General features: G+C 42.3%; 1 protein-coding gene across 3 annotated transcripts in view; it reads right to left on the bottom strand.

Annotated features, from left to right (window-relative positions):
* MEST (mesoderm specific transcript) overlaps positions 1 to 21,545 on the bottom strand; it is a 342,266-nt gene that overhangs the window by 143,374 nt on the left and 177,347 nt on the right. For all 3 annotated transcript variants that reach the window (XM_086918914.1, XM_086918913.1, XM_086918915.1), the window contains 2 exons: positions 16,170 to 16,247; positions 14,542 to 14,678 (listed from right to left, as the gene is read on the bottom strand). In XM_086918914.1, the coding sequence (XP_086775040.1) occupies positions 14,542 to 14,678; positions 16,170 to 16,247 (215 nt within the window). The remainder of the gene's footprint in view (positions 1 to 14,541; positions 14,679 to 16,169; positions 16,248 to 21,545) is intronic.

Raw genomic sequence — 21,545 nt, 5'->3', positions numbered from 1 at the left:
TAGGGCAGACAACTACCTGCAAGTCAAACCAAACCTCCTAAGCTCTGAAAAACCCAAGTCCAATCAGGAGAAGATGGTAGTCTGGAAGTCATGATGTCTCATTCATTATTTAAAGAGAGACACAGAACGAGTCCTTGAATTGACCCTTTGGGCTTAGGGAAAACTCCGGCAATGTCCCCAACCAGGCCCACCTCCACACAGTCTATGCTATCCATTTTAGGAACAAGGATACCTACCACTACAAAAACTGGACTGCTATATACCTATTTCCAATCCATAGGGCCAGTGAATGCATTCCTTGCCTTCACGGGCCTTAGCCTGCACAATTCCATGTGACATGTTTCATCATTGGGTCCAAACCCGGTGTGGCCACATTCACACGGTGGGCTCAATACCACTTAAGGAGGGAGCACTTTGATATCAACAAGCAAACATTCCTTTAAATTCAGTACATTGTCTTTGTTTTTAACCTTCCAAAGGTACTCTTGATTAAATAAAAAATGGGGTATCACCTGTAGGCAGTTTTAATTGTCCTCCCAGGTTTCCCACGACATTTAAAAGAACTGACACTTGTTTATATCAAAGTGCTCCTCCCTTCCCCCTCTCTTTTCGGTCACCCATTACAACATTTATTTCCTTATTGTGAATAACAGCAGTGCCTTAAGATGCAAAACATAATAAACAAAAGATATGCCAGAACTGAGATATTGATTTGACCTGAAGGTTTTGTACATAAGTTAGAAAAACAGATTCCAACTCACGCTGTTGCTAGTTAATAGCAATTTATTCAATTATTTTCAAAGGAGGATTTTTAAACAATTTAGTACATTTTAAACAACACTACACCATATATATACAGTACTCATTCACCTAGTCATCCATATCACAAGCATACAAAATCAGGCATCCATATATACATAGAATTTCAGAATGATCACGGAGGAGAAATAACAACACAAAAAATTAAGAAAAAGGAAAAACAAAGACAACAAAGGCTGCTCATACAATATTCATCTGTGATATACCATAAATCTGTACATATATACAAAAATTAGAGATTAATCATAAACCACTCAGATAATGTTACACATTGTATAAACACATGTTCAGGGTGTCAAAATTCACAGTTGTTTGAGTTATCAATTTAGGGGGAGCAGCACTCTGCAAGGGGCCTACGCGTTTCGAGTCCTATACAATGAAGGGACTCTCATCAGGGCCGGGAAGTTTATCTAGAAAAAGAAAAATGGAATCTCTTCAGTATCAAGACCACTATTGGAAGAATGTAAGCAAAGAAACCTGTTCTCTCACTCAGCTTACCCTACTGGTCTACGAGGCCACTTCACAGGAGTAGAAGACTGGGATGCAGGCGGTCGCGCTCGCTGGGGAGTAGCGGAATTATACTGGGGGGTGAGAGGTGAAGGGCGACAATTAAGTCAAGCTGCAGAACAAGGGTCTTAAAATATGCTTGCAAAAGGGCAGGTTCTTACCTTATTTTATTTATTTCAACGGACCGAGAAGGTGTTTCTCATGGGTGAAGAGCCCTAAGTCGAGCCCAACGGGGTGTGATTACCTGGGGAAAAATGAAGGGCGAAAGATGAGGAATTTTGGCGTTCCTAGGGGGTATGGAGAGCCTGTCTGGGTATAAGTGAAGCGCCTACCTCTATCGGTGGAGCTGAGTGCTCAATCAGCACAGCGTCCCACTTGAGTTTAGGGCGGGTGCTGGTGTTTTATGGACCTCTGAAAGAGAGTTTAAAAAGGTATAAGTCAAGGTGCACAAGCACGATGATGTGACAAGCAGGGGGCTGCTCCTGAAAGCAGGGGAGAAGGAGTACATACCTGAGGGGACTGGTATCCGCGTGTCTGTTTGGCGTCTCCGGAGCGCTGATCCTTCGCGCATGCGCAGTGGATAGCGTTTCCGAAGGGGAGGCTGTTTATGTAGCGCAGTCCGGGAGCGGTGCTGCTCATTGGCGCATGAGCGCTAGACTGGCAAGAAGGCCGGGGACGCTACTCTCTGGCGCGTGTGCGCTGCAGATGGAGAATTGAAGAATGGAAGGGTGCAACCCAGTGTTAGAGACAGAGTACTAATGGAGGGCAACGATGTTAAAAATGTTAAAAACGGTCATGTAGGACAGGCAGGCAGGGGGCCTGGGGGGGGAACAGTGAATGGCCAGGGATATCAGAGTTTGTATATTTCCGATAATTCATTGAGGCCAGTGACGGCCGTGTTGAACTTCACAATTAAGAGTGCTTCCCTTTTGGAGAGTCTGGCATCCCAGTCACCTCCTCTAGGGTCGCGCTCAACTTTGGAAATTATAGTCCATTGCAGGTCCTTGATTTGGTGACCCTGTCTGTTCCAGTGATTAACCAATGGAGCTGTTTCGACCCGATTTTTTAATCTGGATTTGTGTTGAGAAATCCTTTGTCTAGCCTCTTGGTTGGTTTTGCCAATATACAGCAGTCCACAGGGACACAAGATCCCATAGACTACGTATTTCGATTTACAGTTGCTGTGGGTTTCGTGTTTCCATGAGACGCCTCTGTGCTGGAACAGAGCCCCCTCTATCGTGGACTCGCAACATACACAGGTGCCACATTTGTGGTGCCCTGTGATCGGATTGAGTCCCATCATTTGTCTGATAGTGGGGGGGGTTTGTTTGGGGGTTGCCGCTCTAACCACAAAATTGGCAATGCTTTTATCTTTTTTAAAGGCGAAGAGAGGGGGTTCCTTTAGGCATTCCTCTAGATTTTTTACAAGGTGCCAGTTCTGATTTATCACCTTCTTTAGCTGGTTGGCGTTGGGGCAGAACGTGGTAACACACACTTGGCGTTTAAGCTCAGGTTTAAAACGTCTCTCCAAGAGGGTCTCCCTCGGAGTCCACCTAGCTCTTTTCATACAGTTTGAAACCAGTTTTCTGGGATAACCACGATCACATAACTTGGTCACTAGGTTGTTAGCATGGTGTTTGTAGTCCTCATTACGGGCACAGTTCCTTCGGATCCGAAGGAACTGCCCCAAAGGTAGGTTCTCCCGTAGACTCCTTGGATGGTTGCTAGAGAAAAGGAGGGCTTTGTTCCTATCTGTTGGCTTCACGAAGAGCGAAGTGGATAATTTTCCTTCATTGGGAAAGACCTCAACGTCCAAAAAAGCTATTTTTTCTCTGGACGAAGATATGCTGAATTTTATGTCCCTTGTACGTGCGTTAAGCCAGTTGTAAAAGCTCTCAAGTTCTGTCTCAGTTCCCTTCCATACCATAAAAACATCGTCAATGAAGCGTAGCCACGCACCAATGAGATCCTTAAAGGGGTTGTTGTTATAAATGAAGGTGTCCTCGTAGAGGGCCATAAAAAGGATAGCCAATTCAGGGGCAAAAGGACATCCCATGGCCACACCTTTTATTTGGTAGTAGAAATCATTCCCAAAACAAAAATAGTTCTTTTTTAAGGCAAAGGATGCCAGATCGATCAGGAATTTGGTCGGAACCTGTACTGGTTGTGTTCTTAGCTCCAAGAAATGTGTCAAGACGGCTATGGCTTCATCCTGAGGTATCTGGGTGTAAAGAGCATTGACGTCCAGGGTGACAAGTATGTCCCTGCCCTTACAAAACTCTACAGGCTCAAGTTTATTAATAAAGTCCGTCGTGTCTTGTAGATACGATTTTACTAGGCTCATGAAGTCTTTCAGAAACACGTCGATATATTTTGCGACGGGCTCCAATAGTGAATCACAGCCTGCTACAATGGGTCTTCCCGGGGGTTTATTGGCATCCTTATGTATCTTTGGCAAGATGTAAAATAAGGGTGTCTTAGGGTGTTTTTTCTGCAAAAATTCCAGTTCTTTGGGGCCTACGAAGCCCTGGTCATAGCCTTCCTTGATGATCGAGAATAGATGGTTCTGTAATTCAGAAGTGGGATCTTTCTGAATTTTCTTGTAACATTCCTGGTCGTTCAGTTGCCTGAGGACTTCCTCATTATATTTGGCAGTCTCCCACACCACTATAGCTCCACCCTTATCGGCTTGCTTTATAGTGATAGTGGGATCATTCCTTAACTCTGTGAGGGCTTTCTTTTCTTCTAGTGAAGTGTTGAACTTAATGAACGATTTCTGTGATTCCATGGCCGAGATGGCAGATAATACAGTTTTTTCGAAGACTAGTATCTCCTTGGGAATTTTATGCCCTGGAGGGCAGAAACCTGATTTGTTACGCAGCCCCGTAATTTCAGGGATGGCGGTACTTGGGTTATCAGAAAAGAATGTGGCCAGTCTTAATTTGCGGCAAAACTCAATAAACTCAGTCTTCATTCGGGTAAAGTCAGTTCGCTTGGATGGTACAAAAGAGAGCCCCTTGGAAAGGATACTCTCTTCTGCTGCCGTGAGTATTTTAGGTGACAAGTTGAAAATGGGTGATACTAATTTTGATAGTGTTGGCGCCTGGTTCTCATCTCCCATTGGACTTTCGCTCTCGGGCGTGTTTGGCCTCTCCCTAAAAAAGGGTTCTGGACATTGGCCTGTTGTTGTTGGTTCCGATTCCATTTTCGGTTTCTGTTCTGGCCACTATTGCCACTATTCCCACTGTTGTCACTTTCTCCACCCGAAGATGAAGTGTCTGAGAAAGTTATAAACTGATTGCGCGATCTACCTCTGTTTCCTGATAAGAAGCGCCTGGAATCTGGTTTGGTGTAAAAATCAGTTTGTAAAAAAGGATAGATGTTTTCAAGGGAAAAGTTCTTTCTATCCTTTTCAAACTGATTGGTTTTCTGGGTCACACTATAGTCTTTGAAATCTTGTATTTCTTTGGTAACTTTCTCTATTAAAGCCTTAGCATCAGCTATCGCAGGATTGCCGAGAATCTCGGATTCGAGTTGGGCTATTTGTTCAAGTTCTTGTCTGGAAATTCTAGCAGCAGTCTCGACAGTGAGGACCATGAGGTCCCTACTGCATTTCGTTTCTATTTGACTGAAGCCTTTTTTAAATATGGGGTCTTCCGTAAAGATGACTGGAATATTTTTGATTTGGAGACCCCCCGGAATCGTCCCTTCCCTTAGATGTTGCAAGAGGAAATGACCGTGTAGGTCTGTTCTAATCTGTTTTTTTCTCAACCTTAGTAATTTATCTGTCTCGTTCTGCGAAGTGGCCGAGACGCTGAGGGTCACTGAGGAAAAAACCGGTGGGTTGCTTAGAAGGTCTTTTAAATGATCTTCAGAAAAGGCTAGGGTATCCTTTTCTGCCATGAAGGACTAGAAGGTACACACTAATAAATACAACACAAGGGGGTGAGGACTGGAACAAGGACAGTTAACTAGGCCTGGGATCAGATGATCTCAAGTCTAGAGGAGGAGGGCAGGCAATTACTTAGCCTGAGTCACAAAGGTTGTGACAAACAGAGAGAACTTCGCGAGAAGTATCCCGCTAGAAACTCAAAAAACAACGGGGAGTTTGCTCTACATCAGCTAGGCTGAGCATTTAAACATAATAAACAAAAGATATGCCAGAACTGAGATATTGATTTGACCTGAAGGTTTTGTACATAAGTTAGAAAAACAGATTCCAACTCACGCTGTTGCTAGTTAATAGCAATTTATTCAATTATTTTCAAAGGAGGATTTTTAAACAATTTAGTACATTTTAAACAACACTACACCATATATATATATGGTGTAGTGTTGTTTAAAATGTACTAAACTGAGTTGGAATCTGTTTTTCTAACTTATGTACAAAACCTTCAGGTCAAATCAATATCTCAGTTCTGGCATATCTTTTGTTTATTATGTTTAAATGCTCAGCCTAGCTGATGTAGAGCAAACTCCCCGTTGTTTTTTGAGTTTCTAGCGGGATACTTCTCGCGAAGTTCTCTCTGTTTGTCACAACCTTTGTGACTCAGGCTAAGTAATTGCCTGCCCTCCTCCTCTAGACTTGAGATCATCTGATCCCAGGCCTAGTTAACTGTCCTTGTTCCAGTCCTCACCCCCTTGTGTTGTATTTATTAGTGTGTACCTTCTAGTCCTTCATGGCAGAAAAGGATACCCTAGCCTTTTCTGAAGATCATTTAAAAGACCTTCTAAGCAACCCACCGGTTTTTTCCTCAGTGACCCTCAGCGTCTCGGCCACTTCGCAGAACGAGACAGATAAATTACTAAGGTTGAGAAAAAAACAGATTAGAACAGACCTACACGGTCATTTCCTCTTGCAACATCTAAGGGAAGGGACGATTCCGGGGGGTCTCCAAATCAAAAATATTCCAGTCATCTTTACGGAAGACCCCATATTTAAAAAAGGCTTCAGTCAAATAGAAACGAAATGCAGTAGGGACCTCATGGTCCTCACTGTCGAGACTGCTGCTAGAATTTCCAGACAAGAACTTGAACAAATAGCCCAACTCGAATCCGAGATTCTCGGCAATCCTGCGATAGCTGATGCTAAGGCTTTAATAGAGAAAGTTACCAAAGAAATACAAGATTTCAAAGACTATAGTGTGACCCAGAAAACCAATCAGTTTGAAAAGGATAGAAAGAACTTTTCCCTTGAAAACATCTATCCTTTTTTACAAACTGATTTTTACACCAAACCAGATTCCAGGCGCTTCTTATCAGGAAACAGAGGTAGATCGCGCAATCAGTTTATAACTTTCTCAGACACTTCATCTTCGGGTGGAGAAAGTGACAACAGTGGGAATAGTGGCAATAGTGGCCAGAACAGAAACCGAAAATGGAATCGGAACCAACAACAACAGGCCAATGTCCAGAACCCTTTTTTAGGGAGAGGCCAAACACGCCCGAGAGCGAAAGTCCAATGGGAGATGAGAACCAGGCGCCAACACTATCAAAATTAGTATCACCCATTTTCAACTTGTCACCTAAAATACTCACGGCAGCAGAAGAGAGTATCCTTTCCAAGGGGCTCTCTTTTGTACCATCCAAGCGAACTGACTTTACCCGAATGAAGACTGAGTTTATTGAGTTTTGCCGCAAATTAAGACTGGCCACATTCTTTTCTGATAACCCAAGTACCGCCATCCCTGAAATTACGGGGCTGCGTAACAAATCAGGTTTCTGCCCTCCAGGGCATAAAATTCCCAAGGAGATACTAGTCTTCGAAAAAACTGTATTATCTGCCATCTCGGCCATGGAATCACAGAAATCGTTCATTAAGTTCAACACTTCACTAGAAGAAAAGAAAGCCCTCACAGAGTTAAGGAATGATCCCACTATCACTATAAAGCAAGCCGATAAGGGTGGAGCTATAGTGGTGTGGGAGACTGCCAAATATAATGAGGAAGTCCTCAGGCAACTGAACGACCAGGAATGTTACAAGAAAATTCAGAAAGATCCCACTTCTGAATTACAGAACCATCTATTCTCGATCATCAAGGAAGGCTATGACCAGGGCTTCGTAGGCCCCAAAGAACTGGAATTTTTGCAGAAAAAACACCCTAAGACACCCTTATTTTACATCTTGCCAAAGATACATAAGGATGCCAATAAACCCCCGGGAAGACCCATTGTAGCAGGCTGTGATTCACTATTGGAGCCCGTCGCAAAATATATCGACGTGTTTCTGAAAGACTTCATGAGCCTAGTAAAATCGTATCTACAAGACACGACGGACTTTATTAATAAACTTGAGCCTGTAGAGTTTTGTAAGGGCAGGGACATACTTGTCACCCTGGACGTCAATGCTCTTTACACCCAGATACCTCAGGATGAAGCCATAGCCGTCTTGACACATTTCTTGGAGCTAAGAACACAACCAGTACAGGTTCCGACCAAATTCCTGATCGATCTGGCATCCTTTGCCTTAAAAAAGAACTATTTTTGTTTTGGGAATGATTTCTACTACCAAATAAAAGGTGTGGCCATGGGATGTCCTTTTGCCCCTGAATTGGCTATCCTTTTTATGGCCCTCTACGAGGACACCTTCATTTATAACAACAACCCCTTTAAGGATCTCATTGGTGCGTGGCTACGCTTCATTGACGATGTTTTTATGGTATGGAAGGGAACTGAGACAGAACTTGAGAGCTTTTACAACTGGCTTAACGCACGTACAAGGGACATAAAATTCAGCATATCTTCGTCCAGAGAAAAAATAGCTTTTTTGGACGTTGAGGTCTTTCCCAATGAAGGAAAATTATCCACTTCGCTCTTCGTGAAGCCAACAGATAGGAACAAAGCCCTCCTTTTCTCTAGCAACCATCCAAGGAGTCTACGGGAGAACCTACCTTTGGGGCAGTTCCTTCGGATCCGAAGGAACTGTGCCCGTAATGAGGACTACAAACACCATGCTAACAACCTAGTGACCAAGTTATGTGATCGTGGTTATCCCAGAAAACTGGTTTCAAACTGTATGAAAAGAGCTAGGTGGACTCCGAGGGAGACCCTCTTGGAGAGACGTTTTAAACCTGAGCTTAAACGCCAAGTGTGTGTTACCACGTTCTGCCCCAACGCCAACCAGCTAAAGAAGGTGATAAATCAGAACTGGCACCTTGTAAAAAATCTAGAGGAATGCCTAAAGGAACCCCCTCTCTTCGCCTTTAAAAAAGATAAAAGCATTGCCAATTTTGTGGTTAGAGCGGCAACCCCCAAACAAACCCCCCCCACTATCAGACAAATGATGGGACTCAATCCGATCACAGGGCACCACAAATGTGGCACCTGTGTATGTTGCGAGTCCACGATAGAGGGGGCTCTGTTCCAGCACAGAGGCGTCTCATGGAAACACGAAACCCACAGCAACTGTAAATCGAAATACGTAGTCTATGGGATCTTGTGTCCCTGTGGACTGCTGTATATTGGCAAAACCAACCAAGAGGCTAGACAAAGGATTTCTCAACACAAATCCAGATTAAAAAATCGGGTCGAAACAGCTCCATTGGTTAATCACTGGAACAGACAGGGTCACCAAATCAAGGACCTGCAATGGACTATAATTTCCAAAGTTGAGCGCGACCCCAGAGGAGGTGACTGGGATGCCAGACTCTCCAAAAGGGAAGCACTCTTAATTGTGAAGTTCAACACGGCCGTCACTGGCCTCAATGAATTATCGGAAATATACAAACTCTGATATCCCTGGCCATTCACTGTTCCCCCCCCAGGCCCCCTGCCTGCCTGTCCTACATGACCGTTTTTAACATTTTTAACATCGTTGCCCTCCATTAGTACTCTGTCTCTAACACTGGGTTGCACCCTTCCATTCTTCAATTCTCCATCTGCAGCGCACACGCGCCAGAGAGTAGCGTCCCCGGCCTTCTTGCCAGCCTAGCGCTCTTGCGCCAATTCATTTCTTCATCTGCAGCGCACATGCGCCAGAGAGTAACGTCCCCGGCCTTCTTGCCAGTCTAGCGCTCATGCGCCAATGAGCAGCACCGCTCCCGGACTGCGCTACATAAACAGCCTCCCCTTCGGAAACGCTATCCACTGCGCATGCGCGAAGGATCAGCGCTCCGGAGACGCCAAACAGACACGCGGATACCAGTCCCCTCAGGTATGTACTCCTTCTCCCCTGCTTTCAGGAGCAGCCCCCTGCTTGTCACATCATCGTGCTTGTGCACCTTGACTTATACCTTTTTAAACTCTCTTTCAGAGGTCCATAAAACACCAGCACCCGCCCTAAACTCAAGTGGGACGCTGTGCTGATTGAGCACTCAGCTCCACCGATAGAGGTAGGCGCTTCACTTATACCCAGACAGGCTCTCCATACCCCCTAGGAACGCCAAAATTCCTCATCTTTCGCCCTTCATTTTTCCCCAGGTAATCACACCCCGTTGGGCTCGACTTAGGGCTCTTCACCCATGAGAAACACCTTCTCGGTCCGTTGAAATAAATAAAATAAGGTAAGAACCTGCCCTTTTGCAAGCATATTTTAAGACCCTTGTTCTGCAGCTTGACTTAATTGTCGCCCTTCACCTCTCACCCCCCAGTATAATTCCGCTACTCCCCAGCGAGCGCGACCGCCTGCATCCCAGTCTTCTACTCCTGTGAAGTGGCCTCGTAGACCAGTAGGGTAAGCTGAGTGAGAGAACAGGTTTCTTTGCTTACATTCTTCCAATAGTGGTCTTGATACTGAAGAGATTCCATTTTTCTTTTTCTAGATAAACTTCCCGGCCCTGATGAGAGTCCCTTCATTGTATAGGACTCGAAACGCGTAGGCCCCTTGCAGAGTGCTGCTCCCCCTAAATTGATAACTCAAACAACTGTGAATTTTGACACCCTGAACATGTGTTTATACAATGTGTAACATTATCTGAGTGGTTTATGATTAATCTCTAATTTTTGTATATATGTACAGATTTATGGTATATCACAGATGAATATTGTATGAGCAGCCTTTGTTGTCTTTGTTTTTCCTTTTTCTTAATTTTTTGTGTTGTTATTTCTCCTCCGTGATCATTCTGAAATTCTATGTATATATGGATGCCTGATTTTGTATGCTTGTGATATGGATGACTAGGTGAATGAGTACTGTATATATATGGTGTAGTGTTGTTTAAAATGTACTAAATTGTTTAAAAATCCTCCTTTGAAAATAATTGAATAAATTGCTATTAACTAGCAACAGCGTGAGTTGGAATCTGTTTTTCTAACTTATGTACAAAACCTTCAGGTCAAATCAATATCTCAGTTCTGGCATATCTTTTGTTTATTATGTTTAAATGCTCAGCCTAGCTGATGTAGAGCAAACTCCCCGTTGTTTTTTAAGATGCAAAAGTCATCTTCAATTGAATCCTACAAAAGTCATATCATTACTTTCAGAGCCATCTTCAAGCAAATTATTGGAGGTCACCTTGTCAAAGTGAAAAGTAGTACTTCGAGAAGGTTGGGTTAGAAATTGGGCATAGGGCTCCAGATATGTTGATAGGAGGCAAAAATACTTATGTATTTCCAAGTGGTCCCAGCTCTGTTATTAACTTCTGCTTCTGGACACAAGTGACTGTCCCTTGCAATGGCGAGTTACCCAGACAGTCAATGAAGCAATTCAGATGGCTGCAGACTAAAGTGTGGCAGGAAATTCCAAGTAAAAGGCAAACAGCAATATTTTGGATTAGCTGTAACCTTTGATATAGAAACAAAGACCATCCTACATAAAAGGCATTGATGTATCCTAGCCTTGATCCTTTCGCTAAACAAAAGACAGTGTAGTGATGTTCTTCAGTAGAAAAGACAGATCCTTTCTTGGTAGACAAAGATGATTAAAAAATTAATTCGAGGCATGCCATCAATCTGAGAGGAAGATGAGAGGTCTTGGTCAAAGATGAAACTGAGGTTTAGGATATAGAAATAGGCTGCAGTAGGAACCAAAGGCGGAAGGCCACTATTTTAGGAAATTTGTCTCCCTGTGAAATTGAATTTTAAGTTGGAGTATTATTCAGTTAGTTTTATTAAGACCTTCTTGCATTAATCTTCACAACTAGGTTAATGCCTTCTTCCATATGTGCTCATTTTTCTAGCAGTATCGTCTCAGCTCTTCTGTAAAAAGGATCTGGAAACATGTGCAACTGTGTGAATATTCACAGTTTATTCCCATCAATGAACATCCACGACTGGAAATGTGTATTTACAAAACAAGCCAATAAAGCAATAGTTTCCTAAACCGGCAGCTTATTCTACAGTTATGCCTGAAACGTAATTCATAAACAATACATTAGTTTAGATATTCTTAAAATGTAAAGTAAAAAAACTCTCAGCACACCGAAGATATGCCAGGTCAATATAGGCTTCATAAATGGATGCAAACATCTTCACTACTTTATCACTAGACAGCCATGTTTTGCGAAGTCAACCCAATCAACGTACAACAGTAGTAGATAGAGAAAAGTAGGCAGTTTGTCAGGGTCTATTTAGCACTGGGCATGGTGTTGTTAATTGAAGTGAAATGATTCAATAAGAGGGTCCCTGTGTTTGCTCGCCAGGGTCCATGCCCCAATCCTGCAGTTTCTATCTTAATTCATGTTCCCCCTGCCACTCTTATACCAGACACCTGCTAGAACACCTCTGGACCAACCAGGCAGACTGCACTCTTCAGAGGGGAGACCTTGATGCAACCTGCCACATCCTCAGTCACCTCTCACTATCACATCACTGATCATACTTAAAGTTGCAAGACATTCAACACTTCTAGAATTCATCCTTTCCATCACCAACAAAAGATAGTTATCAATGTTCCTCAATCTATCTTACGCTCATTACATTGGTTACCACGTCAGTGGGCGATCCAGCCCAGTTGACACACTTATTTCCAGATCTCAAGTATGTCAGTTTATAACTACTAAAGGTGCAAAACCTTTTTGACATGTAAGGAAAAGGTTCATACTTAGCACCAGTTCTCTAGCAAAGGCATCCTCACTAGAATCAAACCTGTAGAATAATCTTCAGCCACTAGGCTGGACCACCGAAACACCCACAATTGCAATTTTCTTACATTTTCAGAATTTACACAAAATTATGTTTCTAGCTTTTACCGTAAAAAAAAATGTCTTCTACAAATCAGTAAACAAAGTAGCATCCTGTAAAAGGGACAACTGCCTCTTTCACTTTTCTTTCTAAGAAATGTTATAAATATTTGACTAAGGAGCTCAGATCCAGTTGTCACTTTTTTTTTTATAAAAGAAGGAATAGACATTTTGCCCCATCAGGGTTTTCCTCTTTGCTTGACTTCTACACATCCGCACATGGTTTATCTGATGCCTACCACAGTCTGTGCTCCCGTTTTTCCGCCCTGGCTGTCATCTACAGTGCTGTAGCCCTGATCAGGGTTGTTTAAAGCATCAGTGTCCCCTCTGGTGCAAAAGGAAGCCCTACGGCTCCCTGATAGTTGGAATTGGAGGGTATTTTACATTAATACACATTTATGCCTCCTCCCACTGAAGCAGGAGCAAAGGTTGGTTTGAGTTCTAATAGAAGCCTAGCTGACTCTGTTGTTCATCCTGTGCACCTTCTGGAAATCTTAAATGTAGCAATGTAACATTTCACACGTTAAAGCCTCAATCTCTGCCTTGACTTTTCTTGTTTAAAGTGAAACTTTGAAGTTGTGTTTTCAGTTAAGTGGACTTTGATAGGGAACGGTGTCGTCTGATTGACTGTGTTTAAAGTAAAAGGCCAAAAATGTTGCCTTCAATGAAAGTTTTCTTTACAAAAATAGTTTCAAAAAGAGGAGCTACATATTTTCAAATTGTTCGTGCACATTCAGTGAGATGTTCTACTGTTTGTGATTATGAAAGAAATTCCATTGATGAAAAACTATCTTTTACAATCTTGATGTTTTCCAGTTCATAGAAACCAACTGATGCAACCAGGGCAAAGGTTTGCTCCATACACATCAATCTATTTAGTAAGAGTCTCCAATGTATCCAACATTTCAAACATACGACTTTAAATGATGTAGACTCTATAAAAACGCTGTTAAACATGCCACTAAGTCTACTGTGTTTCCCGGTTAAAAACGTTTCTCTCCCAGTGCGCCTTCCATCCCAATTGTTTTTACATCCACCTAAGAAAAGAATTATTCTGAGTGGAGCATGGTGAGACATGGGTCACCATCATACAGGTGTCTCATAACACACACACACACACACAGTCAAAGTGAAAAAATGCAAAACTTTGCAAAAGATAACACGTTTTTATCCCAGCACTAGATGGGAGGGTGTGAACTGTATGCGAACCTATTAATGAATCCTACTGAAAAACTGAAATGCAGGTATCACCAGAGAGCACCACACATGCAACAGTCGAATGAGAGGCGAAAAATGGATGACGCCTAAAGTGAAGGACTACGAAAAAGCTATAGCTAAGGCAGGCACTGGGTCAGACTATAGGCATTAGGCAACCCTTCTGGGTTCTCCAATTTCCTATTTCTTTTGCAGGCAATAATGCAGGCCTGTAAATGACTGTGTAGCTCAGCAATTATGGCAGTGCAGTCAACTCCTTGATGTATGCAACGGAACGCTAGGCGTGAATCACGTCTATATTTATTTACACAATACTTCTCTCTGCTTGGGCCAGTAATGGCTATTAATTGCCCACCCCTGAGTAATGGGCCAGAGTCAAATTCCAGCAAAACAACTTGATCTTGTAAGACAAATAGGTCAAAAAATTGGTCTAGAAAGTACTGTTTAACTGATCTGGTATTATAGTGCTATTTTGATGTATAGTCCATTTGGGTTAAGTATTTATACAGCCCAAACCTAAATGTTGAACCAAGAGTTGATATCCCAGGAACGTCAGCAGAATGCATGCATACACCCTCTAGTTGAATTTACCGTCATTGCTCTGCAGTCAATTGCCAAACCTGTATTAATGCTCACCACAACAGATGGCCAGTCAGATAATCAACATTCACCCCCCCATCTCACCCCCACATTAAGACATTTAAATTCACCCTACTGTCCTGCATGCTTTATGTTACTGCTACACAATATCATTGTAACAAAATAAGTTAATGTCCATATTTTATCCATTCTTAGCACTCTAGAGAAGGAGTGTACAATAGCCTTAGGGAAGATATAGTACTGAGGCGTGACCTGCAGGAATCTTCTCGATTCCAGTAACAACCTGTACAGAAGCTCCTGGGCAACCGTATCCCCGTAGTCATGGGACAGAAGATTGACTTTCTGGTTCTGAAGGCCCAGGTGGTTCAGCAGTGCTTCCACAATGCTTGCCTGTTCAAAAATCGAATAGCGATGGAGCCTCTGAAAAGCAAAAGTGTATGTAAAAAAAGAATAATAATAAAAAAGGCCTAGTCCCTCAAACAAAATATTTTTTAAATAACTCATGCTGCTAGCTAGCAACCAATTAAGTTCAGAATTAATTAAATTACAATTTCTCTTCGAGGGCATGATCATAAAATCAGCAAGGCTTAAGTGTTTTTTTTGCTTTGTTATACCCGTTGCACAGTTATAAAAACATTTTTACTACTACCAACAACACAATATAAAAAAGCTTATGAAGCCTACATGCCATTTAAACTTTTACCAACACAAGTGAATCATTAATAAAAATTGCAACAATGGCTTGATACACTTTATTACATAGGTCGTGTCAGATAAAAAATAAAAACAAACATCTTTTTGATACATTTAAGGAGATCAGCGAATCACGCTGCAACATTTTAAGAATCCAAACGCTCAATCAGCAGCTTCCCGGCGAAGGCTTCATGGTGTAATAACAGCAGTATCAAGCAATGTTTGCTTAATACAAGTGGCAAAGGAGAGGCCGGACTAAAATGCATGGCACTATATGTAAAATGTATATTACAGATGCATCCCACCACTGTCCAACCCTCAACCTAAGACGTGAAATTCCCTAGGTAAAATAGTATAACTTCTTGATTTTGCTAAGCAATTCATTTTTTTTTTAATCTAGAACATCCAACGCCATACTTTTCACTAGTATATTCATTACGTTTGCATTTACAATATCACTCGAAGATGCTGTTCCATGAGTATCTCCAATCACTTGAACTGTTCATTTTCCCGAGAACTCCCCCATTTAGTGCCAAATCCATTTTAATTACCTCTAATAACCCCCCAAAAAGACAATACATAAAATGTCTCCTGCATAGCATAAGTCAATATGCCAAGCAGACCTTTCAAACCCACTATAATGAGAAAAGAGTTAAACATGCACAGAGAAACAGCCATAAGTCATTCTGAGAATACATCTCAGTGAAGTAAATGAAAAATAGAGCTGGATTTTGCAACACAACTAAATCAATTAAAGACAGCAGTTTCTGCCTCCAGTAAAAACTCAGGTGAAAGCAATTAAGTAAAGTACACCGCCATATTAGATATGTTTAGATATTGGATATAATAGATATTGGAAGAGCATTTGCTCTGAATACCAATACAAGCCAAGGAAAGGTTCAAGCTCCCGAACACTCTGACAAATGGAGTTTCACATTATACTCCTATGAAACTGAGCGAATAGAATAATAGAAACAATTCAATTAATATCGTTTATGTCAGACTTTGGAACTTCTACTGCACAAAAAGATTTGAAGGCACATTTTCTCCAAACGCTGCACAAACCTATGGTGACTTCAGAAATACAAATCCAGTGCATTTCATTCCAATTTGTCATAGTATTGACCACACATAGGAATGGAGAGCAAAACACAATGTACTTCCAAAATGATGCAGTGGCACTTTTGCTTTAAATTACAGAAGCTCCAAGCTATTTACCGGTTTATCGCTGAATCCGAAGCCCAGAAAATCTAGGGCTATCACTCTGTGAAATCTCTGTGTCAGCCCCTCCCAAATCTGAAAAGCAGGAGATAGAAATTTTAATTAAAACCGGTTTACTTTATAATACTTATATTAGTAAAAATAATTATATTAGTAAAAGTGTTTTATGTTATAACAAATTTATAAAGCGCACGTACACCAAGGTTTCATGGCGCTATTCTAAACTGGTCGCGACTGAGGCAAGTATTAATCGTGTGCTTGTTTGAATAACCGTGTTTTGAGAAGTTTCCTGAACCGCAGTAGTTCTGTACAAGAGCGTATCTCCAAGGGGAACGAATTCCACAGCTATGGGGCCAGATATGCAAACAACAACCTCCACATCGTTTCCGGTTGAATTTAGGAGTGACTAGCAGGTAGAGATGTTTGGAGCGAAGATCCCGGGTAGGGATATACCTAGATAGCAGATTGTTAATGAATATGGGACTGTGACAGTTTAGAGATTTAAAGATCAAGCAGCCGGTCTTAAAAGCAGAGCGTTGAGGCAGTGGGAGCCAGTGTCGTTTTTTTATGAGAGGTCTGGCAGATTGCCACCTGGGTTGCTGGTGGATCCGTCTTGCTGCCTGGTTCTGCACCAGCTGAAGTTGCTTGGTCAGGCAGGATGGTAACCCTAGGTAGGTTGAGTTGGCATAGCCCAAATGGGACAATACCAACCCTATCACCACCTGTATCAGTGCTGCATGGGTAAGCAGATGACGGATCTTATGGATCTTTCGCAATTGAAAGAAGCAAGTTGAGACCACTGTCCCTATTTGGGACTTCAGAGATAGGTCTCTGTCTATGGTCACCCCAAGACTTTTCACACAGGTAGAGGGCTTAGGGGGATGCCCAAGCTCTGCTGGCCAATAGTGAGGACACCAGAAGACATGGCTTCCTCCTATCAGTAGCACCTCGGTCTTACAAGGATTAAGTTTCAAATGATTGTGATCCATCCAGTGGCGGATGTATAACATAGTTTCCTGAAAATTAATGATTGAATTAGAGGAATTGTCTTTGGTGAATGTAAGCTGTAGGTCATCCGCATAGTTGAATGTTGTCACATTCCTATCTTTTAAAGACTTAATTAAAGGAAGGAGGTACAGATTAAACAGGTGAGGGGATAGAGAAGAACCCTGAGGAACCCCACAGGTGGTGGTCAACTTAGGTGCTGTGAAAGTAGCCAGGCGTACTGCTTGAGTGCGGCCCTCTAAAAAGGATTCGATCCAGTCTAGGGCATGGCCCTGGATACCAGCCTGGCTGACAGGGTCCTGTGGTCAACCGTGTCAAACACGGCTGATAAATCCAGGAGCACCAAGGCCTGAGGGGTGCCTGAATCTGCCTTCCTACGTAAGTCGTCCAGAACTGCCAATATGACTGACTCCGTGGAGTGGGCAGGGCGAAATCCCGCCTGGTGGGGGTCCAAATATCCAGATTGTTCCATGAAATTTGGTAGGCATTTAGCCACGTGTGCCTCCAATATTTTAGCTAAGTAGGGGAGTAAAGATATTGGACGGTAATTGGAGGGATTAGATGGATCTGCTCCAGGTTTTTTTTTACCAGAGGGACCACTATTGCATCTTTGATTGGTTTAGGGACACAGCCCTGTGACAGTGATGCATTCAGGAGAGACAGAGCAGGTTGTGGAAAGGTGGAAAAAATTTCTCTCAGAATGTAAGGCGGGCAACAGTCCAGCGGAGAGCCCGATTTTACTTTCGACAGTAAGAGGGGAAACGCCTGGGGACTAACTGTAGGGAACTGTTCCAGCAGTGAGGTGTTCATGGGTATAGCCAGGAGGGGTTCGTTAGGAGGAGAGCATGAGATGCTAGCTTTAATTGTGGCTATTTTCTTGAAAAAAAAGTTGTTCAAGTTGTCACAAAGCTACTGGGTAGGAGTAGGTTTGAGCGAGACTCTATCAGCCTTTGATAGCTCGTTCACAATCGAGAAGATCTCCTTCGATTTATTACTGGAGTTCAAAATCCTAGTAGAAAAATGAGCTACCTTTGCCGCATTGATGGCTTTATTATAATTTTTCTGCGCCTCTGTGTAGAGGAGCTTATCTTCAGGAGCGTAGTTTAGTCTCCATTTTCTCTCTTTTTGTCGGAGTGATAGCTTCTGTTCTCTTAGTTCACTAGAGAACCATTTGTGCGCATCAGCCCTGCGATTAGATCTATATTCTATATTTCAGTATATATCAGTAGTGTGAATTCTATATATATAGAACTCACACTACTGCAGACGTTTGCCATTTCACTGTTTTAAATGACAAGGTATAAGTACTATTCCTCAATTCAGTGATAATGAATATACTATTCAACAATTTAAAGATAATTTAATTTACTGAGTTTGATAAGAAAGACCTCCTGGGATTTAAACGCGTAAACTAATGATCAAACACACACAACTTTTTAACATGCTCTACTCGCTTATAAAAGTTGAACAATGTTCTAATGAAATACCAAGTTTTCACATCTAAAGAAATGTGATTTACAACAAAACAAAAAAAACAATAATTCAAATTTCAATACTAATTCTTAAGTGCTTTTTTCTGGTTTTGCTTGCGCTGTGCTTGTGAAATCTCTTGTATTTAAACAGAAAAAAATGCCTAACAGGGCTTATTAGGTTTCGCTTGCACAACGCTTGCGAAATATTTTATTTAAAAAAAAGGGGGGGGGCTTATTAGGTTTTGCCTGCACCGTGCCCGCACAATCTCTTCTATTTACAAAATAAAAATCTTAAAAGGGGCTTTGAGCCCACCCATTACTTACCTTTAAGTAACATTGGCTGCCTCCCTGTCATCTCCTTTTCTTGCTTCCTATTTGTCCTCACCTCCGTCTTCCTCCTGGCCTTCAAGTCTTCGTCCTGCAGTGGAGCCTGGACCAAATACTGCTTCCGGTGGCCAGTGAACGTCAACTGCAGGCACCCCCCCCCCTCCCTTTTTTTTGGGCCCTCCTTTCACCCCCTCCCCATCTATTATTTTTAAAACCCACCGGCTTGCTCTTCTTTTAAAACCGACTGCCCCTCCTCCTGCTTTCCTCTGTTTCTAAAACAAACCCCCCTCCCCCCCAGCCAAATCCGCTTTCCTGTTGAAGAAATGCAATAGCTGCTTGAAGCTTTTTCTATATCTGGTGCTCTCAGAAGAGAAGTACACGGAAGGGCACATGTACGTTTCACAGAATTCATAAGTGTATACTCTTGTCAAATGTCAATATTGTGGTCTTGCGTGCAGCTGCATTAAATCGATTTGCATATTCTGTGGCCAGCACGCCTGTGTTCATTCACCTTTGTTTTAGGATCCAAGCTATACACGCCTTCAGTGAAATTTTGACCATTAGCTGCTTCCAGATGAATCTTTTAGAAAGGAAAGCCAATATAAATCACTTTAAACAAATAACCAAGCAGATCTTCCAGGCATGAGTTTTGCTCTCTTAGCTTTGTGTTTCGCTATTAACTTTTCTGTCCCGCAACAAGCCTGACTGCTTTGTGGTGTTTCGGTAGTTGCGCGAAGTGCAACAGACCCTTTCTAATTTAATTTAATTGTTGATTTTGCTGCCCGTTCCATAGTGGGGGTGCCTTTCTTTCTATTATGAAGTTTCTAGTAGTGTTCTTGTGGCAATGTGATGTACTGCAGGCTTCCTGTCACTGTAGTCCCACTAATGGGGTCTGTTGTGTATAGTACTTTGCCTGGTGGAGAAGGAAAAATGTCCCCTTGAGACCGTTAGTGCCTTGACCGCTTCTCAATGGGGGAAGATGATAAGAGTACAGAATGTTACTACGAGAACTACTGCTGATAAGACGCACTGTACGCTTTTCTATAGACATTAAATGAAGGAAACTGGGAAGACTAGAAGTTGTTAACACTGATACTGGGCATTTGCTTTTTATTTATTTCTTACCTAGTATAAGGGTTTATATAGCGCAGACCATGCTAAGTTGATGCCAAAGCACCTTTAATTTGGCACCCTCCTGCTGTCCTTTGTTTCTAAACCCACCCGTCCCGCTTTGCTGTGGTTTCTAACTCCCTGTTTCTCGCACCGCTCTCCAGCTCTCTGTTTCCCACCCTCCTCCTTGTTGTCCCACCCTTCCAACCCGCGCCATTTTATTAGATATTGCACTGCAGCATGGGTTGCTGTGCAACATGGCTTAAAGTAGGAAAAAGGGTGCTATGAGAGAGTCCTTGCTGGCCGCGTCATAGTACTTTTAAATTTATTTTTTACTTTAAGCCATGTTGCACAGCAGTTCTCGCTGCTGTGCAGCCTGCGCTTTAAATTGACTGGTGCTCACCGGTACGGACTACCGGCACTTCAGTGTTCTCCCATTCAGTACCAGAACTTCTGCTAGGAGATGCTGGTACTCCGAGTGGAAACTGGGCTCAGAGGTATGGATACTGTAGTAGAGGTTCGTGCAGCGCAAGTGTAGCTGAAAATGAGGCTTAAAGAGTGAAGAGATTCTATGAGCCTATCTGAATGTCAATAGTCAGTGGATTTGGGTACGGGGTTGCTGGAGCATACCTAATCAGCTTCAAACATTCACAATTATTACTAATGCTGACGTGAAGCACCCCATCACCTCATCCTTCCTCCTGCACAGAGATCAACTGTGCAAGGATTGTCCTGGTAACTAGAAGTCGCTGCCAAGAGCACTGTAGAAACACTGCACCTGCGACACTGCTCACTCCTGTTTTGTAGTGTTTCTTAGGATTTTATTTTTATGCAGCAATAATCATGAGTGATCATGCCTTTTCACACAAAAACCAAAATGTATATGTTGAGTTAAGATAATTTTCAGTTAAAATAAGTTTATTATGGTGCATGGAAATATGTATACTAATGTATTTTAGTTAGTCACATTTTAGTGAAAACACCATCTTCTACAAGAGGGATGCTGTTTCTGTCGCTCGATATTGTTCCACTCGACCCACATAAATCCTATACCCCACAAGATCTGCAGATTGAAGTCGAGCTGATGTAATGATTTATTTCTACTGTTGTGAATACATACATTTCAACAAACTTTTCCTTGTTCCTGCCTGGTTTCAAAATTCAAGGCCCTTCTGCTGGGTCAAGATAAAAATCAGAGATGGTTCGTGTGTATCAAAGAAGGTGCTAACAACTACTGGCATAAAACAGGGCAGCGTCCTCGCCCCTTTCCTTTTTAATGTGTTTTTGGCTGATCTCTCTACAAAGCTTGACGAGCAGATTGCTCCTGCACCGAGCGTTGGAGGCCAACTAATGTCGCACATCCTATATGCTGATGATATAATAAACAAGCATTTGCAATGCAATAGGACTCGCAGCATTAAAGTTTGAGTTATTGTCATTGTATATGACAATGTATTGC

The sequence above is a fragment of the Lissotriton vulgaris genome, chromosome 1_1 (assembly GCF_964263255.1).
Source record: "Lissotriton vulgaris chromosome 1_1, aLisVul1.2, whole genome shotgun sequence".
In the NCBI taxonomy this organism is placed as follows: domain Eukaryota; kingdom Metazoa; phylum Chordata; class Amphibia; order Caudata; family Salamandridae; genus Lissotriton; species Lissotriton vulgaris.
The sequence above is the reverse complement of the archived record's forward strand: the minus strand, read 5'-3'. Positions and strand labels throughout refer to the sequence as shown.